The sequence below is a fragment of the Alternaria burnsii genome, assembly GCF_013036055.1.
Source record: "Alternaria burnsii strain CBS107.38 chromosome Unknown 746, whole genome shotgun sequence".
In the NCBI taxonomy this organism is placed as follows: Eukaryota; Fungi; Ascomycota; class Dothideomycetes; order Pleosporales; family Pleosporaceae; genus Alternaria; species Alternaria burnsii.
The window spans coordinates 1,545,370-1,562,445 of NW_024066109.1; the positions used below are offsets into that span (position 1 = coordinate 1,545,370).

Below are 17,076 nucleotides of genomic sequence, written 5' to 3' on the forward strand. Positions count from 1 at the left end.
GTAACACGTTGGCTTTGGGTGCTGAGAGCGCAGCATGAGCCTTGGTCCAGTTTTCATCTTCGTTTCAATTGGACAGGCGCGTCATGACGACTTTGCCGAGGCACGTTTTGCGCCATGGGAAATTGTGGGCTCTGGCTTAGTTCGTAGCATCAACCCTTGCTTTCGAATCGCTGTCCTGTCTCATCTCCTCTATTCTGTTTGACCGACTACAGTTGTCTGGACTTGTTGCATCTTTTTCCGTTCATAATTGTCAGTTGAAGAGAAGAGGAGAGATACTGGTGGCTAGGGCTATAGGTAGGTATGTGAGGTCACCTGCGTAATGGAAGCTAGAAGCTGGAAGCTCCGGCGTGCCATGCGCCAACTTCCATCATCGACTGTCGTTTACCAAGAGCTTCGCTGATGTGTACTATAAAGTAGAGAACTCTCACTATCTCGTCGGCATTTTCTCCACACGCGACACGAACTCGTATCTTTCGACCGTTCCAGACGAAGCGACCACTCGAAGCCTATCAAATCGAACCTGTATATACACAAAAGCGAGCAAACATGTTCGGATCTACAGATGCTCAGATCGATCGCGCGACCGAGCTCCACGAGCCTCCGGCCAAGGGACAGCCTTACAGTGTAGCGTTGCCGGGCTCGGAGGCAGAGGGAAGGAGTGCTATCTACAGGCACTGGAGATTCACAGACAAGCCTCTGCTGGACCACCTGGTTCCCGAGATCAGAACACCACATGAAGCGTTTGAGAACTCGGTTGCGAAATGGCCCAAGAACAGATGCCTGGGACACCGCCCGTATGATACCGCTACCAAGACCTTCGGCCCTTACGTTTGGGAAGACTACGAGACAATCGCCAAGCGGAGAACCAATTTCGGCGCTGGTCTTGTACATCTACACAAACAAGCTGGCGTTACCGCACACAAGTATGGTATCGGACTGTGGTGTCAGAACAGGCCGGAATGGCAAATCACTGATCTGGCGTGCATGTCCCAGGGCCTCTACACAGTCTCTATCTACGACACTCTAGGCCCGGACACGACCGAATACATTATCAACCACTCGGAATTGAACTGTGTGGTTGCTGGAATGAACCATGTTACGGCACTGTTGAAGCTGAAGCCTCGACTACCCTCGCTCAAGATTATCGTGGTTCTCGACCCACTTTCAGCTGGCGAGCTCCCCGGCGAGTCCAAGGGCGACCTCCTGAACTCGCTTGCTAGTGAGCAAGGTGTTGCCATCCACTACATCCGCGATGTCGAGGCTCTGGGTGAGAGGCAACCGATTCCGATGAACCCGCCTACACCCGAAGACATTGTTACCATCAACTACACATCTGGCACAACAGGCAACCCCAAGGGCGTCGTCTTGTCCCACCGAAACGCGCATGCCGGAACATGCACTTCCATGGTCATTATGGGTAGCGGACCTAGCGAGATTATCTGCTCTTTCTTGCCCTTGGCGCACATCTATCAGCGGTTGGGAGAACACAGTGGGCTGGCAACTGGCGCTGCTATTGGTTACTTCCACGGAAACATTGCAGAGCTTGTAGACGACTTGCAGATGCTACGACCAACCATCTTTTCGGGTGTACCAAGGCTGTACAACCGCTTCGGAGCCAAGATCAAGGAAGCGACTGTCCAGGCAACTGGCATCAAGGGAGCACTATCCCGACACGTGGTATCGACCAAGCTGGCGGCCGTCAACGACAAGCAAAACCCAACCAACAAGCACATGCTCTACGACCGCATTTGGGCTAAGAAGGTTTCTGCCGGTCTCGGACTGGATCGATGCAAGGTCTTGGTCAGTGGCTCTGCACCCATTGATCCTAGTCTGCATCAATTCCTCCGTGTTGTGTTTGGAAGCAACTTTACACAGGGATATGGACTGACTGAGACGTATGCCGTTGCCCTTGTCCAGCATGAGGGTGACTTCTCGGCTGGTAATTGTGGTGGCGTTGGGCCCAACACAGAGTGTGCTCTGCTCGACGTGCCTGACATGGAGTACATGTCTACTGACAAGCCGCACCCCCGTGGTGAACTCCTGATCCGCTCTGCGTCGCAGTTCAAAGAGTACTTCCGTAATGAGGAGGAGACGGCCAAGGCTATTGACGCCGACGGTTGGTTCCATACTGGCGATATCTGCTCTGTTGACGAACTCGGCCGCTTCAAGATCATCGACCGCAGGAAGAACGTCCTTAAGCTCGCACAGGGAGAGTACATCTCACCCGAGCGGATTGAGAACGTGTACCTTGCCAATTGCAGCTACCTCGCGTCTGGCTATGTGCACGGCGATTCGCACCAGTCGTTCCTTGTGGCTCTCTTTGGTGTTGCGCCAGACATCTTCCCGCAATTCGCGTCCAAGGTGCTGGGCGAGAAGATTCCGGAAGGTGACATTGAGAAGCTGAAGGAGGCGTGCAAGAACAAGAAGGTCGAGCAGGCAGTGCTTAAGGAGCTAGACAAGGTGGGACGAAAGAACAAGTTCAACAGCTATGAGCGTGTCAAGGCTGTAAGGTTGTTTGTCGACCCATGGACCATTGACAACCAACTTTTGACCCCAACGTAAGTTGTCCACTTCACGGTGCAAGATGGATGACGGACTAACAAAAAAACAACAGATTGAAGCTGAAGCGCCCGCAGACGGTCAAGGCCTTCAGGCAGCATCTAGATGACTGTTACGAGGAGGCGCTGGCCGAAGAGTCGAAGCCCAAGGCGAAGTTGTAGAGGAAGCCTTTGCAAGTTTGGCGTGTGGTGGCCGTAAGAGGATACCTAGATAGATTGCATGGTTGCTTTCCCAACGCGTGGATGCTCAGGCAAGCCGTGCAAGTGTTGTACCACGGAACTGCATATAGACGACTGGACCGAGTGTACAGTAGCGTTGATAATACAAACAGAACATGTTGATCAAGAAGATTGCGATACCTGGCCGGCTCGACTGCTGGCAAGAAGATTTTGCAATCTGCAAGCGGTGAAGGATAGCGGACAACGTGTCACGGGCCGTGGCGGACTACAGCGAGCAATCAGTGGGCGCCAAGTCGTGCATGACAGGGTCCTCCTCACCTCGGATACGATACCTTGTAATTGTTTATGTCCGACCAAAGCTGCAACCACGCAGCGCAACTTCTCGACCAACAAGTCGGAACAAAATATCGCAACCCCTCCCACATTCCACCCTCGAACCTGCTCCACCTCGTCTTGTCCCCATCACAAGACTGCATCTTGGCGCCGCGAGCACGATAAACGGATGCCCGTCACGCGCGCAGCAGCTCAGGCCATGAGCGACGACGTCGACGAGTCGACACAGCCACGCGCATCGCGCTTCAAGGAGCACACCAACACGAATGGCAGCATACGACCGCCGCCCGACGAGCTATGGAAGGACATTGGCATTGAGGAGCTGATTGAGCAGTTCAATGAGGAGAACTCGAAGCCGCCGACTTCGCGAAAGAGCTCTGCGAATCGTGTCCCTCGCCTGGTCAAGTCGTCTTCACGGGCAGCTTCCGGGAGCGCGACGCCTTCAGATTCGGGCGTCGTAACGACCATCCATGGATCGGCATCGACGCCGTCCGAGGGGACATATGCCCGCCTCCAGCGCGCATTCGCGTCCATGTTCGGCAGCGTCCTGGGCAAGCGCAAGGCCGGAGCCACAGATGCAGAGCGCGAGAGGGACCAGTACCAACAAATACTAGAGGAGCGCAAGAAGGCGGCCGAAATCGCGTACCACGAGGCCAAAGACCTCGGTCTTCTCCCTACGCCAAAGGTCTACGTGCGACCCGCCATCAAGTCGCGACAGGTCGGCACCCCATCTCAGCCTGTCGCGGCCGAGAAGATGCAGCTGGGCTTGACCGCAGCCATGGCCGAGGCAGCCACGCCTATCCGAGCTCCACGAACACCAACTCTCCGTCACACCCCCAGCAAGAAGGATCTGTACAAGCAGAAGAAGCTCACCAAGCGCGTCTCGGACCTCGAATACAAGCTCGCCTCCGCCCGCAAGGAGCTCCAGACGGTCCTCTACAACGACGTACCGCCTGTCCCACGCATCCCCGACTTCGCACCACCCACACCCGACGTCACGCAAAGCGAAAACGACGGCAGATCGCCAAGTGCCACCCCGCTCACTGAACCTCCTCAGAGCATCGGCAAGATCGTAAAGAAGCGCAAGGCCATCGTCAACGACTCGGACGGCGAATACAAACCCATATACACCGATTCCGAGGGCGACCTCGATCTTCTCTCCACCCACTCCGCCTCCGAAGCCGAGATGTCTGAGCGCAGCACAAAACGCCCCAAGAGCGTCAAGAGCCCTGCAGGCAAGAGTCCCAGGAGAACCAGTTCGAGGTTGGTGAAGAGGTTCTCGAGAAACAACTTGAGGAGTGAGGAGCCTGTCAGGGTTGTGCCCGACGGTATGCATGTACCTGATGTGCCTATCATACCTCACGATATGGAGAGCAAGGGAAAGAAAGTCAAGGTCAAGGTCAGTGATGATGGATTTGGAGGGTTGGGCCACGAGATCTTCTGACTCGGACACCGATGATTCGAGTCCCCGTTTCTGGTTGTGTATACCAAGAGGATATTGGCCAAAGCTTGTCTAAAGGCGACAGTGGACGTCGGCTACTCCAACTTGGAATATCTTGCATAGCACCTGGCGTGCACTGGAGGGCGTTGCCGGAGCTCTTGTTTCCCCTTTCTCAACTAGTTTCTCTTCTCTTTCCCTTTTGTCAACTCCGTTTGCATCTCCTTCTTCCCCACACTGTGTGTGGGCCCGGGTACTATCTTTCTTCTATCTCTGTTCGCTACAAAACTTGGAGCTTCTTTACATGTCTGGGCATTCGTATAGTCATTCTATTCACGAAAGCGACGATATCACGACCATCATAGCGAATACAAATAATACTTGTTTTTGTACATACTCCTAGTCGCGAGGCAGGAACATAGTTGGGTATTGTACAGGTTTAAGAGCACTCACTTTTGAAACTAGAACCGATAGCTTGCAATACTGTTCTAGGAGAGTCGTTGGTCGAAATGTCTCAATGCTTCGTATGATCAAGCTGCTATGCTCCATTGTTACCATCCGAGATACGGTCAGACATGCCCAAGTTGTAAGGCTGTTCTCTTCAACTCGATGGTTGCTCATTTGAATGAGCGTGATAGTGGAAGGTACGAATGTGATGATACCTAGGTAGCGAGAGAAGCGGTGTTGAAGACGAAGGCATGCGGGAGCGGCAGGGAACTAGACCGGAGGATGGAGGTTGTGCATATTGTAGCAGAGGAGCCTCTCCATCTCTCTCTGGCTCTCCTTCGTTGTCTTCCTCAGACTCGTCTAACACACCACCACCTCGCTCCCACGATTTATGGTCCCGCCGCCACCGCCACCGCTCACCCTCCTCATCTCCCTCGTCGTCATATACCCTCTCAGCCTCCTCTACTAGAAGCCCCGCCATCGATACTTTCGTATTCTACCTCTGGACTAGAACCTGGAATCTCGTGGCTGAGAGCATGTCACTAATGCCAGTTGATGCGCCACGTTCGGGTAATATCACTCGTGCACAACTCATCGTGCTGATACATGATGCGAATCCCTTTGAAGATGAGTTTGAGAATGCGATGGTCGACCATCTTGTTATCCGCGCGAGGAAGGTAGTGAGGAAACATCGGCGGAATGCGCCGTATGATGATCGGGCAGAGTTGAAAAATGAACGGCAAGATGTGAGGTTAGCAGTCGGGTATAGTGTATGAGGGGCTTTCAAACTGTTTTCTTTTGCTGGCTAGAACGACGAGGTGCATAGAACGTAGGCCCAGACCATCTTCCTTTCTTCTTCATGATACTATGGAGACTGCACTGGTATGTTGAACTAGATGTGGAGATTCCGTCCATATCAAGCAAGCTATTCAGAGCCACTGCCGTACTCATGTAGAAGCGGACAGACCCGTCCGCAAAAGAACACCTCGGATGACGAAATTTAAACATTCAAACTATCTGTTCTTCGAACTCATACATTCGAATGCTTCCAAATAACCCTGCATTGACGGATGATCACCCCCGCACGTACGGCAGCTGTTCCCATTCTGTCACGGTCGTGCGGGTTAACCGGGTGTGGCAGGTCCATCGGCCAATTGACAGACAAGGATATAGTTCCGCTACAACTCCACCCCTGCGCCGCGGATCGCCCCACGTCATCGATAGGCCAGCCTAGATACGACAATGGGTATTGTTTGCGCAGTATATATAGTTGGTCAGATCATATCTCTCGCATGCGCTTATAGCCCTGCAACTTCCTCGCAGTAGGATTCTTATGTACGAACACAAGTCTGACAATATGGCGGACGAAAAGAAAGAGCAGGCTAAGCGCGTTGCGGCTGAAAACGGCGTGTGAGTATTCTCGTTATGACTTCCAATGATGGAACAATTGCTAATGAGTTGTAGTGTCAACCCTTCAGGTGCGATGATCGCTGCTTTTGCACCAATGTATCTCGCTGCCATACCTGTCACGTGCGTCTGAATTCCTGAGCCTCATCTCAAGAGCGCAACCACTCAAGTCGAGCTAGAAACTAATCGTGGTTGCGAAGTTCATACCTCACAAAACCAAACAGCGTGATGCAGTCCTTGGTGCACGCTCTCATCAAGTTAATTCCTGGAGTTACTGTACGCCTCCCCCTTTTCCCACTTCAACTTCTCCCTTCATCTTGTGCTGATAATTCTCCTTAGACAACAGCAATAACATCCGGTCGCGCTATTCCTGCACTCTCAGCCATTTACCTGTTCTGGACTTTCGGCGCCTCGGGTGCTCTCTCTGCGGCAGGACAAGCCATGGGACGAGAAGAGGGCTTGGACATTGAGCACTCGAGAAAACATGTTCACAAGCTGGATGGGTTGCCGTTGAGGTTGAGAAGTGCGCATTATGCACTCATGGAAAATTTCCCAGGTAAGCTGATGGTTGAAGGAGGCCGTCAAATTCGCCAGTGAAGAGAGTCACTAACGAAGATCTGATTGTAGCTTTTGCACTCGCTGCTGCCCTTGCGCAAGTTCTCGCGCCTCAAGATGCGCAGGTAGTGAACCTGCTGGGATACCACGTTATTGCCAAATTGCTTGTGCATTACCCGTCTTATCTGAGCAATATAGCTTTGCCAAGGACTGCTGCGCATGTCACTGCAACGGCGGCACTGATTAACATTTGCTGGAGGCTGGCTGCCGGCAACTAGAACGACATTAGGTACACTGTGACTTTATATTGCTGGTGTAACACTGAAGAAGTCAATCCAAATCCTGCACAGGTCAATTTCAGAGGAGGTTTCGAGATACCTGTTACCGAGCAAGAGAGATGCTATACGAATTGAAGCGAGAATGCACACATGTCTTGTCCGTCCATCAATATCCCACTATTTACACCCGACCAAGATGCCGCTACTACTACTATGCAAGACTGCGATGCTGACAACGCTTATTTACACCATTACCCTCATACTTGAACTCGCTTTCGTAGTAGTTCTTTCTGTTCCACGTTATCACCTTCGCCAATGTCTTGCACGGTCAAATTGTGGCGCCAAATCTGTACGTGAACCGATATTTTGCTGGTTTTCCTATATCGGAGGGTAAAGTGCGCTCTAGGCCACTGTGCTCCCCTTACGTGGCAGTCACATGCAGGGAAAGTCGAACCCCGAAGATTCACTGCTGCATCTTGGCAGTTGCTTCGCTATCGATCACGTACTTTGAGCTTGGTCTGAGTCGTAATCGTAGTATATAACGATAGGTATGCATACGCGCGCCCAAACATGTATCCATATACTTCCATACAGTTGCAACCGTCACTCGCAGAACCCATTGGTTCTACGATCTCTCACATTCTTACTACGCATAAATATCACCACTCACTGCAACTATGAGCTTCCTGACATTCCTCTTCGTCACTGTCCTCTCCCTTGCCATGGCGATGGCGGCTCCTAGTCCGCACATCGGCATGCTAAACAACGACGATGTCATTGATGTCGGCGCGGTTTATTCTCAGCCGGGGTACGCTTCGAAGCCCGAGTTTCTCCTTATGGACAAAAAGATCCCTAAGTGCAATCCGCTGTACGCAACGCTGCCAATTCTCACATGATAGTCACTGACGTGTAATAGTGACGACAACAATATCTGGTCTATCATGATATGCGTCGAAGCCATCGATTGCGACTTCTGGAAAGTGCGTCATATCCATGGGAGTACCTAGTATACTCCAGTAAGTAGACTGACAAGTGACAGGGTGCTGACTGCGGATCGACATCAGGTGAGCAAGCCGTCTTCACGGTTGGCTGCGGCGATGTCCATGATGTCCCTCCTGTTCTAGCTAGCAAATACGGTTCCTACACCTGCCATTCTGTCGATTCGAACGCTCCCGGATTTCGTGGCGCTATTAAACTCGAGACTACCCCTCACGACCCCAACAACGACCTTCCAGATCAGGTATGAACGCACGTTCTTCCTAAGTACATGTATGCTCTATTGATTTTCTGAACAAAGTATCTTTATCTTGACTAAGAGTTCAACATCGATGCCACGGAACTATGAGCCTGACTTGTTCAGTTCCGTCGGGGTTGCAAGACTGATCTGACAACATGCGATGGGCTTCTCTCTGGAAACATCTCTGAAGGCCTATGTGATAACCATGTGTAAGACTGGAGCTAGGCGCAGTATCGGTGTAGGCTTGAGAGCGTGTACGATCGGATCTTTGAATTGATGTCTGATATAAGAACATATCTTAACCACTCCTATGCTAGACACTTGGAACCCAGAACTTGCAGTCACCTCACAAGCTCCGGTTTCAGCGTTGCAACGTACTGATCTGAAACAGCTGCAATGTGATATTACAATACAGACATCCGTGCTACTGCCGCGTTTCAAGTTGATCGACTACAGGGTACAATCAGTACCTGCCGCCAATCAAAAGTGACGCATCACGAGACATGGAGCTAGTTGATGCAACATATCCATGTAGCAGATGAGGATACCTAGGAATTGGACTTGAAAGCTTAACACTTCCGCTGATAAAGTCCGCCGTTGATGGCATAGTCTCGACTCCGCTATGCCTTCGACTTCTTGCCCAACAATGTTATCTGCGAGCCCTCACTAATGTGTACCCTTGGACCCGGTATATCGCTCGACCTTTCCCTTTTAGGCAGACCATCAAGTTTCTTCCACATGAGCTGTAGTTGAATGTGCCCTGGCGTGATGCCCAATTGCTGTGACCCCCAGCGAAACTGCCATAGTGAAAGGGATTCATTGGCGGTAGGAATGCGCTTGGCGTCGTAGAAGCATGCTATATCGCCGAAGCAGAGGAAAACGTATGGAAATCCTGTCTATATACGTATCAGCGAAGTTTTCCAATGCGGCGAACTGGAATTAACACGTACTATTGTATATAGCTCATCATAGATGTCAACGTTGCGCTCTCCACAGTTCCACGCGAAATCACCTTTCCCATAGTGACTATCGACATTCTCTTCCTGGCTATCGTCTTGGAACGTGCAGTTTCCATTTTGAGTGCTGAGTGTATAAGGATAGTCATCTAGACGCTTGAACACACCGCATTCCTTAGCGCTGCCGCTGTCATAGACAAATTTCCCGTGTGCATCTAGACACCCCACACTAGACTCTGGGGTTGCCGTCTGCCAGTTGTCAGAGGCTAGGACGTAAATGTGGCCAATACCAGTGAAATCTGTTTGCTGAATGCCAGCGTACGCAGGGAGAACGAAGGAGGCAACAAAAAGAAGAAGTGTAGTCGGTATGTTGGCAAACATGATACGAAGGGGTTGACTCAGGTTCCGAGAGAAGAGAGACGAGATGTAAGCTTTCTGTCGGTAGTATCGTAGCGAAATGAAATCTACCCTAGAGGGAGGATGTACCCAGTCTTTTTATATTGATCGGCCGTCGCACAGCTCATACGCAGCAGGCCGCGCTTTCCAACAATGAATTAACCCTGCAAAATCACCACGCCGCCTCACTACGATCAGAAACTGATATCGTAGGTGGAGAGGAGGCACGCCCTTGCGAAGGTTATCCCAAGTATGCTGCACGATAGATTAATCTCCTCAGAAAACCAATTTCGGATCCCCTCCTTGTGATGACGGATACAGTCTCGCTTTCCAAGTTGAGGAACACGAAGCCCAAATACCTCGGTGGTGTCAAATGAACAGGAAGGCGCTACTCGATCAGCACACAGCGTGACCTTGTACTTAATATCAAACGTTGGGCCTTAAAAGCACGGGAGTTTGTGCGTATGCAGCATTGTGCTAAGAGCCGAGGCGTGGTGCAAGTGTGCACAGGTCTACTAGGGCGGATGCGCCATGTGCCAAATCCCTTGAAACATGGCGAATCATCACCCAGCAGAGATATTAAGAACTAAGAGATCAGGCATTGACCGGCCTCGGGGCTTGTTTCGTTTAGCCAGAAGTGCCGCTGTAGATATGTCACACATGTAAGCGAAGGGTGGTGGGGAGAGAAGTACTCGAAGATCAAAGCGGAAGGAGGGTTGAGCACCCATTTAGCCGAGGCGCTAGTCGAGAGTTGGACCTGGTTGTCGCTCACAACATCGACCCGTTGTACTACTACATGAAAACAGAAGACGCAGCTTTTCGGTCTGATTTATTTACGAATTTGCAGAGCACAGTATCTGCGTGATCTGAGTGTAAGAACGGTCAAAATGTAAACACTTACGTGAGCGGTGAAGTTGGTACCTAGGTAGGCAAGCAGGACGACAAGATGACATATTTGGCGCCATTAAGCCGTATGTCTCTCCTTGACCATTTCTTAGAAGTTTTCGAAGTTCGGTACATATTTCCCCTTACACCACGACACCAAAGTCCGACATGATGAACGAACGCTGGCCGCTCCTGTCGATCTCCCGCGACATACGTGCAAGTTCACGCGCCATCTCCGCTGACCCCAGCTTAGCGCTTTCGGCAGCATTACACATCACCCATGAAGTCCGGAATAGCGCCATATCCCGGAAGGCTCAGAGCTATTTCTAGTAAACGGACTTGCAGTCGACCGAGCTGGTCTACACTTCCACCACCCCAACTTGAGAATCTTAGAAGTAGCGCATATAACCCTTTTCGCGCCTAGATTGTTGCCCACGAAGAGATCGTTCTACTTCAGCCCGCCACCATGCAGCCATCGCACGTAGGACGGTCAAAGATAGACCATAGCTCCGGATATCAGGTGGGCGCCGCACTGGGCTCGGCTTTCTCCAAAGGCTTTGTGTCGAACACACTTTAGACAAAGACCCTGTACTGCGTTATAGATCTTGTCGAGCTCATATACAAGGTTTCTCTTCGTACAACTAACAGCCCCGCAAATACAGAGATTTTGATAGCTTGCGCATCGCTTGCTGTCGGCAGGAAAGGCAGCTTCGCCAACGTTTTCAAGCTTGGACTTAATAGCCGGCACCGAGTAATCGTGTGTAGGCCATATGCCGCATTTCTTGAGGCTGTGGAGAAACATGCAGGTGGACTGCTGGGATGCACTGCATCTCTCTTTTCCGGTGACAATCGAACCAAATGCCTTGTTGATTTCCTGCCGATATGCCATTTGACCAAGCAGTATACACTGGTACACAGTCCAGGGCAGAAACTCTTGGCCGGCCATAGCTTTAACGATACTGAACGTTGTTGATTGATCGCGTATTAAGCTTTGAGAAACTCTGGAGAACTCTCCCGACAGATCAAGCAGATGTGTAGCAAGAAACAATTTCTCGAAATCTTGAGCTGCAGGCGTCTCGAGTAATGCAGCAATCCATATCATAGCCCACGCACGGACTACACCGACACAATCGTACTTGTTACACACGAGCGCAAGTTTAAACAAGTCCATGGCGGTGAGCGTGGTCGGAAGTTGCGACGTCTGCATGTGTCCGATCTTGCAGATCATGGTGATACACTCAGGATCGTCGTCCGAAAGCGGGACTGTACGTGGCGAAGCTGGAGAAAGACTCTGACCCTCGGGGAAGCGACCGTGGAACATGGTGGCAAAGACTGGCGAAGCAAGGCTGAGAACCACGGATGAGACAAGAACATTGCGTACTCCATCTCCAACTCCGACTTTGCCTAGTTGAAGTATGACATCGCCCTTCGTGGCGATAATTTCTGCATTGCCTCCGGCTGACGACATTGCAATATAATCTGACTTGATGTTAGGTCACGGCACAGTTGTTTTGACCGGCGGTTACTCACCTTCGTAACTGCGCTTCCTTGAAGTAGCCAGCGTGCTAACTTTTCTCTCTCTGGAGACTGTGGTCGAGGAGATTACTAAAGTTGAAGGCTCAATTGCGAGAATAAGAGTCGTGATGAAGAGTTCACTATAAAGATCATGACTGGTAGAAGAAGGTTGCAATCTGAGGTATAAACCGAAGCTTATACTTACCCCCGCTCATCCCGACTCACTTTCACCTTCACCTTCATCCAGTGAAATTCTGTATGGAAGTATAGTTTTAATTGCTGTGCGTCAAGTGGTATCATCGGATTTGTTCGGAAATCTCTTCGGTCATCAACTTGTACCGTACATCTATTGGAAAACTTTGGGTAACGCTAGATCAGTACCTAGGTACTTCTTCCGCCTACCTGCCGTCGTGCGAAATACAACTCTAAGACGAGTGTAAGATCCATCGCGCACTCGACGTTACCGTACGTTGCTCGAGGGATTGCGCGACTTTCAGGTGGTGTCGCAAAATCGCAAGTTGTTCGGCCCCCACCTTGCCGCCGTCAAGAGTCCCACCAGGAGTGTCGACGCGGTAGGACCGTGGTGTGTACCTAGGTATCGTACCGTCTCTTAAGCTACGATGGGCTTAGGCGACTGCAAAGATGGCCGTATGACAGATGGCAAAAGGTACTTCGGGCTTTAATTGTTATGAAGGGGACCGAGCAGAGACAAAAGGGAAAGCTGTGCGATAGACACAGTAATGAGAGATCGACTTGACAGCCGGGATATATCTCCTTGAAATGTCAGCCAGAGAGCACACTGACGCCATCGGAACTCTCAGCTACATCGGGAGAAGGGATGCGTAGTCCTGTGTATCTGGTCTCTGTCGAAATGGTGGGGTCGTTGGAACCTTGAAAGGTGGGACTGCATAGATACCGAAACGCGAACTTCACGCGCGCTCAGTCGGCGAGTTTCGGCCGAGAGATAAGAACGATCTCCAGCCCATCACCGTATATACCGAGACATATCCCGCTGCGCCGACCGTAGCCCTGCTTTCCAGCGAGTTTCGTCAGTAGCAACGGCGACATCTCGCATCCGCAGACTGCGAGGTTGAACCGCTACTGCTCCGCATCTCTTGCGATGCCGCGGACAAAGTACAAAGCGGCATCTAGATTGCTCGGATGCAAGCCCACTTGACCTTGAATTTGCCATCGCTAGCACCGCTCCTGAGATGTGTTGTAGGTGTGTCGTGCGAGCCCACACTTCTGCCTCAATATGCTTTTTCCTATGTGTAGATCGGAAGCTGAGATCTAGCAACAGCCCTATGGATAGTTGTCCGTGGGTAGAAGCAATCCTCCACCATCGTGAACATGTCTCAAACAGTCACATTGTCAGCCGTGTAGTTCATATCGATCCTTCCGCAATCCCGAATTGAAACTATTCGGAGGCTCTCCAGATAGGGCTTTAGCGTACGCGCTGTTGGACCCCCAGCCCCAGGCCTCGATTTACGTACATTCTTGCTGGTTTGGGTCAAACAATCAGACGCTAGTAGAGACCCACGCCCAAAGACTACGCTACGGGCTTCTCGGCGAAGCTTCGTGAGCATCAAACGGGTAAGCAGCTGGCAGAGCTCCCCTGGCGCGTATTGAAGCTGGTTCGCGCCATTGGACGCGACCCCGCACTATCAGCGATGCGAAGTAATTCCAAACATGACCGTCACACCCGCAGACGGCCACGAACCACTTGTCTGTGTGGGAATGTGGCATCACCAAGTGGGGACGGCCGACATTGTCAGCCTGATGACCCAGGGACCAGAGTCTCAATAGAGTATGAGAGAAATCTGCGGGTACTCGGCGGTTTATAAAAGCCCCTCACGAACCCCTCAATTGCTCTCACATCAACATCCTCTTGTGCATCCGGTCTTACTACCGACTTCTCTACTATACATCGACGTCACTTCGGCCCGCAAAAGGTATACCGACCCACGCACCCCTCACTTCCCCCCTGCTGGGACGATAGGCTGACATCCTTGCGTCAGGAATACGTACCATTCGTTGTACCTTTGCCGGTTTCTACTATATATCTCTCCTTCGGAGCCTCAATTGTTCTCTTGTCAGTTCAATAAGTCAAAATGGTATTTCTCCGCTCAGCTTCTCGCCTTGCGCGCCCTGCCTCCTCCCTCCTCAGCGCACGCGCCGGACCACGATTGACTTCGTCGCTCCGACAACCAAATGCATTCAGAACGCTGACCGCGACGGCTTCACAACAGGGAAAAGTTCTTCTCGTCCTCTACGATGTAAGTGACCGTTGAGTTCCGATGGCGCATCCGACACATCTAACATACGCATTAGGGTGGCATCCACGCCGAGCAGGAGCCTCAGCTTCTCGGAACCACCGAGAACGAGCTAGGTATCAGGAAGTGGATTGAGGAGCAAGGCCACGAGCTCGTCACCACCTCCAACAAGGAGGGTGAGAACTCCGAGTTCGACAAGCACCTTGTCGACGCAGAGGTCATCATCACGACACCGTACGTCAAGCCTACCCCGCAATGCCGCTAAGGGCCCCACAAGCACGCGTCTAGCCTCAAGCGGAAGCGCTAACGCTGCCAACACCATCCGAGCGAACATCAGCTAACAGATCGCGATCTACAGTTTCCACCCAGGTTACCTTACCGCCGAGCGTCTGGCCAAGGCTAAGAACCTGAAGCTTGCTGTTACTGCTGGTATTGGATCTGACCACGTCGACCTCAATGCCGCGAACAAGACTAACGGCGGTATCACCGTCGCTGAGGTTACTGGCTCCAACGTCGTCTCCGTCGCCGAGCACGTCGTCATGACCATCCTGACCCTCGTCCGCAACTTCGTCCCCGCCCACGAGCAGATCGCCAAGGGTGAGTGGAACGTCGCTGAGGTCGCCAAGAACGAGTACGATCTCGAGAACAAGGTTGTCGGTACCGTCGCTGTTGGCCGTATCGGTGAGCGTGTGCTCCGCCGTCTCAAGCCCTTCGACTGCAAGGAGCTCCTCTACTTCGACTACCAGCCTCTGTCCCCCGAGAAGGAGAAGGAGATTGGCTGCCGTCGCGTTGAGAACCTCGAGGAGATGTTGGCTCAGTGCGATGTTGTCACCATCAACTGCCCTCTGCACGAGAAGACCCGCGGTCTCTTCAACAAGGACCTCATCTCCAAGATGAAGAAGGGCTCATGGTTGGTTAACACCGCCCGTGGTGCCATTGTCGTCAAGGAGGACGTTGCTCAGGCTCTCAAGGACGGCCACCTCCGTGGATACGGTGGTGATGTCTGGTTCCCCCAGCCCGCACCCAAGGACCACCCGCTCCGCTACGCCCAGAACCCATGGGGCGGCGGCAACGCCATGGTTCCCCACATGTCTGGTACCTCAATCGATGCCCAGAAGGTGAGTTTTACAGCCAAGAACACGTATGTTTTGAGCAGCAGTACTAACATGAACTACAGCGCTACGCCGACGGCACCAAGGCTATCCTCGACGAGTACTTCTCCGGCCGCGAGAACTACAGGCCCGAGGACTTGATTGTAAGAGCTCTCCCTGTACAAACTGCATGTGGGACATGCACTGACTTTGCACTTAGGTCCACAAGGGAGACTACGCCACCAAGGCGTACGGTCAGCGCAAGTAGAAGAAGCAGCCTTCTTTCTCAACTTGGTGTCCTTTTTGAGCGATTTCGCACGAATTTCCTTGGTACTTGTTGGGCGCTGGATGGGTATTCCCGCCTACCTATGTATATGAATATATCCCACTTGAACTCTTATTTCCAATGTCCTGAAGTCTAAATTACGCCGGTGATGTGATGCATACGCAAGTGATCAAATTGAAGGTAAACGATGTGAAGGGGATTATGCAGATGATGGATGTCGCGATAGGGACCGCCGCCTCTCGTCTTCGTGCTCATCCTCGCTGTCATCCTTGAAGCCTTCCTCTAGTTCACGGCCCAAGCGCCTCTCTTCCTCCATTATGCTCCTGCGTTGCTCTAGTGCTTCCCTCCTCCGCTCGTCGATGGGGTCAAAGCCTACCATGCCCTCTCCCTCCTCGTCGTCAAACAAATCGTCGTCATGCTGCCCGCTCCCATCTACAAGACGTCTCTGTCGGACCCAGGTGGAGGGCGCGAAGAGGTTGTAGAGAGCATCGGAGAGGTTGGTCCGCCAAGATGTAGGGAAGTCGGCCACACTGGCGGGCATGGGCAGGTACTGGCTATAACGGCTTCGATGGCGGCGTACAAAGGGCAGGATGATGAAGGCTAGAAGGACATAGAGAATGGCAGCGAGGAACAGCGGTACGAGGATGGTCTGTCGGGGCATCGTCAGCCTCCACATGGGGTATTGGGGGTGTGTGCTCTGGGGGTCGCATCAAGACCCACTGTTACGCTCACCGCCCGCAAGCTTCATGTACGTGACAGCTGTCAATCACTCACCTTGAGGAAATGGGTCAAGCCGGCCATGGCTGTGGATGCATGTGCTAGTGAGGGTGCGTGAACTGGCGGAGCGCGTGGTGTTGATCGCCTAGGGCTGATTCGAGGCTGGGGCTAGGGGCAGGACGGGAAGCACAGGCAGTGTGGGTAGCAAGTGGTGGTGTTGAGACGCACTGCGCCAGACGTGTCGGGACTCTGGGTGTCGTGCCTGCTGCGCCACAGGACAAGAAGTTAGTCAGGAGGAGTTGATGGGCTGGCAGATGGCGCCACTACACGGACGTGCGCACGTCTCAGGAGAACGTCGGAGCCAATGCGGACGCGGCTGAGACGAGTTCGCATGCTGGGAAGCCCGCTCTGGTGGCCCTGTCTGGCTGTAACGTCGAGACCTCTCGGTGACGGCTCAAGTGCAGCATGGCCGTGTCCTGTCTCCTGCTATACCTCTCCCTGGGATACTGACCGGCGGCAGTCAC

General features: G+C 52.3%; 7 protein-coding genes across 7 annotated transcripts; 4 read left to right on the top strand and 3 right to left on the bottom strand.

Annotated features, from left to right (window-relative positions):
• Positions 1-546: 546 nt before the first annotated feature.
• On the top strand, positions 547-4,515 carry GT037_003083 (long-chain-fatty-acid-ligase 1; the record flags this gene model as incomplete). The annotated part of the gene is made up of 3 exons (XM_038928130.1): positions 547-2,558; positions 2,615-2,716; positions 3,045-4,515. The coding sequence occupies 3 exons, from the start codon at positions 547-549 to the stop codon at positions 4,513-4,515; spliced, it is 3,585 nt and encodes a 1,194-aa protein (XP_038789408.1).
• Positions 4,516-6,313: 1,798 nt separating this feature from the next.
• On the top strand, positions 6,314-7,196 carry GT037_003084 (uncharacterized protein; the record flags this gene model as incomplete). The annotated part of the gene is made up of 5 exons (XM_038928131.1): positions 6,314-6,366; positions 6,421-6,486; positions 6,564-6,639; positions 6,703-6,919; positions 6,991-7,196. 5 exons carry the CDS (start codon positions 6,314-6,316, stop codon positions 7,194-7,196), a joined length of 618 nt encoding a protein of 205 aa, XP_038789409.1.
• Positions 7,197-7,873: 677 nt separating this feature from the next.
• On the top strand, positions 7,874-8,442 carry GT037_003085 (uncharacterized protein; the record flags this gene model as incomplete). Its single annotated transcript, XM_038928132.1, has 3 exons — positions 7,874-8,064; positions 8,113-8,176; positions 8,236-8,442. The coding sequence occupies 3 exons, from the start codon at positions 7,874-7,876 to the stop codon at positions 8,440-8,442; spliced, it is 462 nt and encodes a 153-aa protein (XP_038789410.1).
• Positions 8,443-9,053: 611 nt separating this feature from the next.
• On the bottom strand, positions 9,054-9,770 carry GT037_003086 (uncharacterized protein; the record flags this gene model as incomplete). Its single annotated transcript, XM_038928133.1, has 2 exons — positions 9,054-9,329; positions 9,384-9,770. 2 exons carry the CDS (start codon positions 9,768-9,770, stop codon positions 9,054-9,056), a joined length of 663 nt encoding a protein of 220 aa, XP_038789411.1.
• A 1,390-nt stretch (positions 9,771-11,160) lies between these two features.
• On the bottom strand, positions 11,161-12,138 carry GT037_003087 (uncharacterized protein; the record flags this gene model as incomplete). The annotated part of the gene is made up of 1 exon (XM_038928134.1): positions 11,161-12,138. One exon carries the CDS (start codon positions 12,136-12,138, stop codon positions 11,161-11,163), a length of 978 nt encoding a protein of 325 aa, XP_038789412.1.
• Positions 12,139-14,296: 2,158 nt separating this feature from the next.
• Positions 14,297-15,817, top strand: GT037_003088 (formate dehydrogenase; the record flags this gene model as incomplete). Its single annotated transcript, XM_038928135.1, has 5 exons — positions 14,297-14,461; positions 14,517-14,692; positions 14,817-15,576; positions 15,636-15,713; positions 15,770-15,817. The coding sequence occupies 5 exons, from the start codon at positions 14,297-14,299 to the stop codon at positions 15,815-15,817; spliced, it is 1,227 nt and encodes a 408-aa protein (XP_038789413.1).
• Positions 15,818-16,034: 217 nt separating this feature from the next.
• GT037_003089 (uncharacterized protein) lies at positions 16,035-16,636 on the bottom strand (the record flags this gene model as incomplete). Its single annotated transcript, XM_038928136.1, has 2 exons — positions 16,035-16,484; positions 16,610-16,636. 2 exons carry the CDS (start codon positions 16,634-16,636, stop codon positions 16,035-16,037), a joined length of 477 nt encoding a protein of 158 aa, XP_038789414.1.
• Between the last annotated feature and the right edge of the window lie 440 nt (positions 16,637-17,076).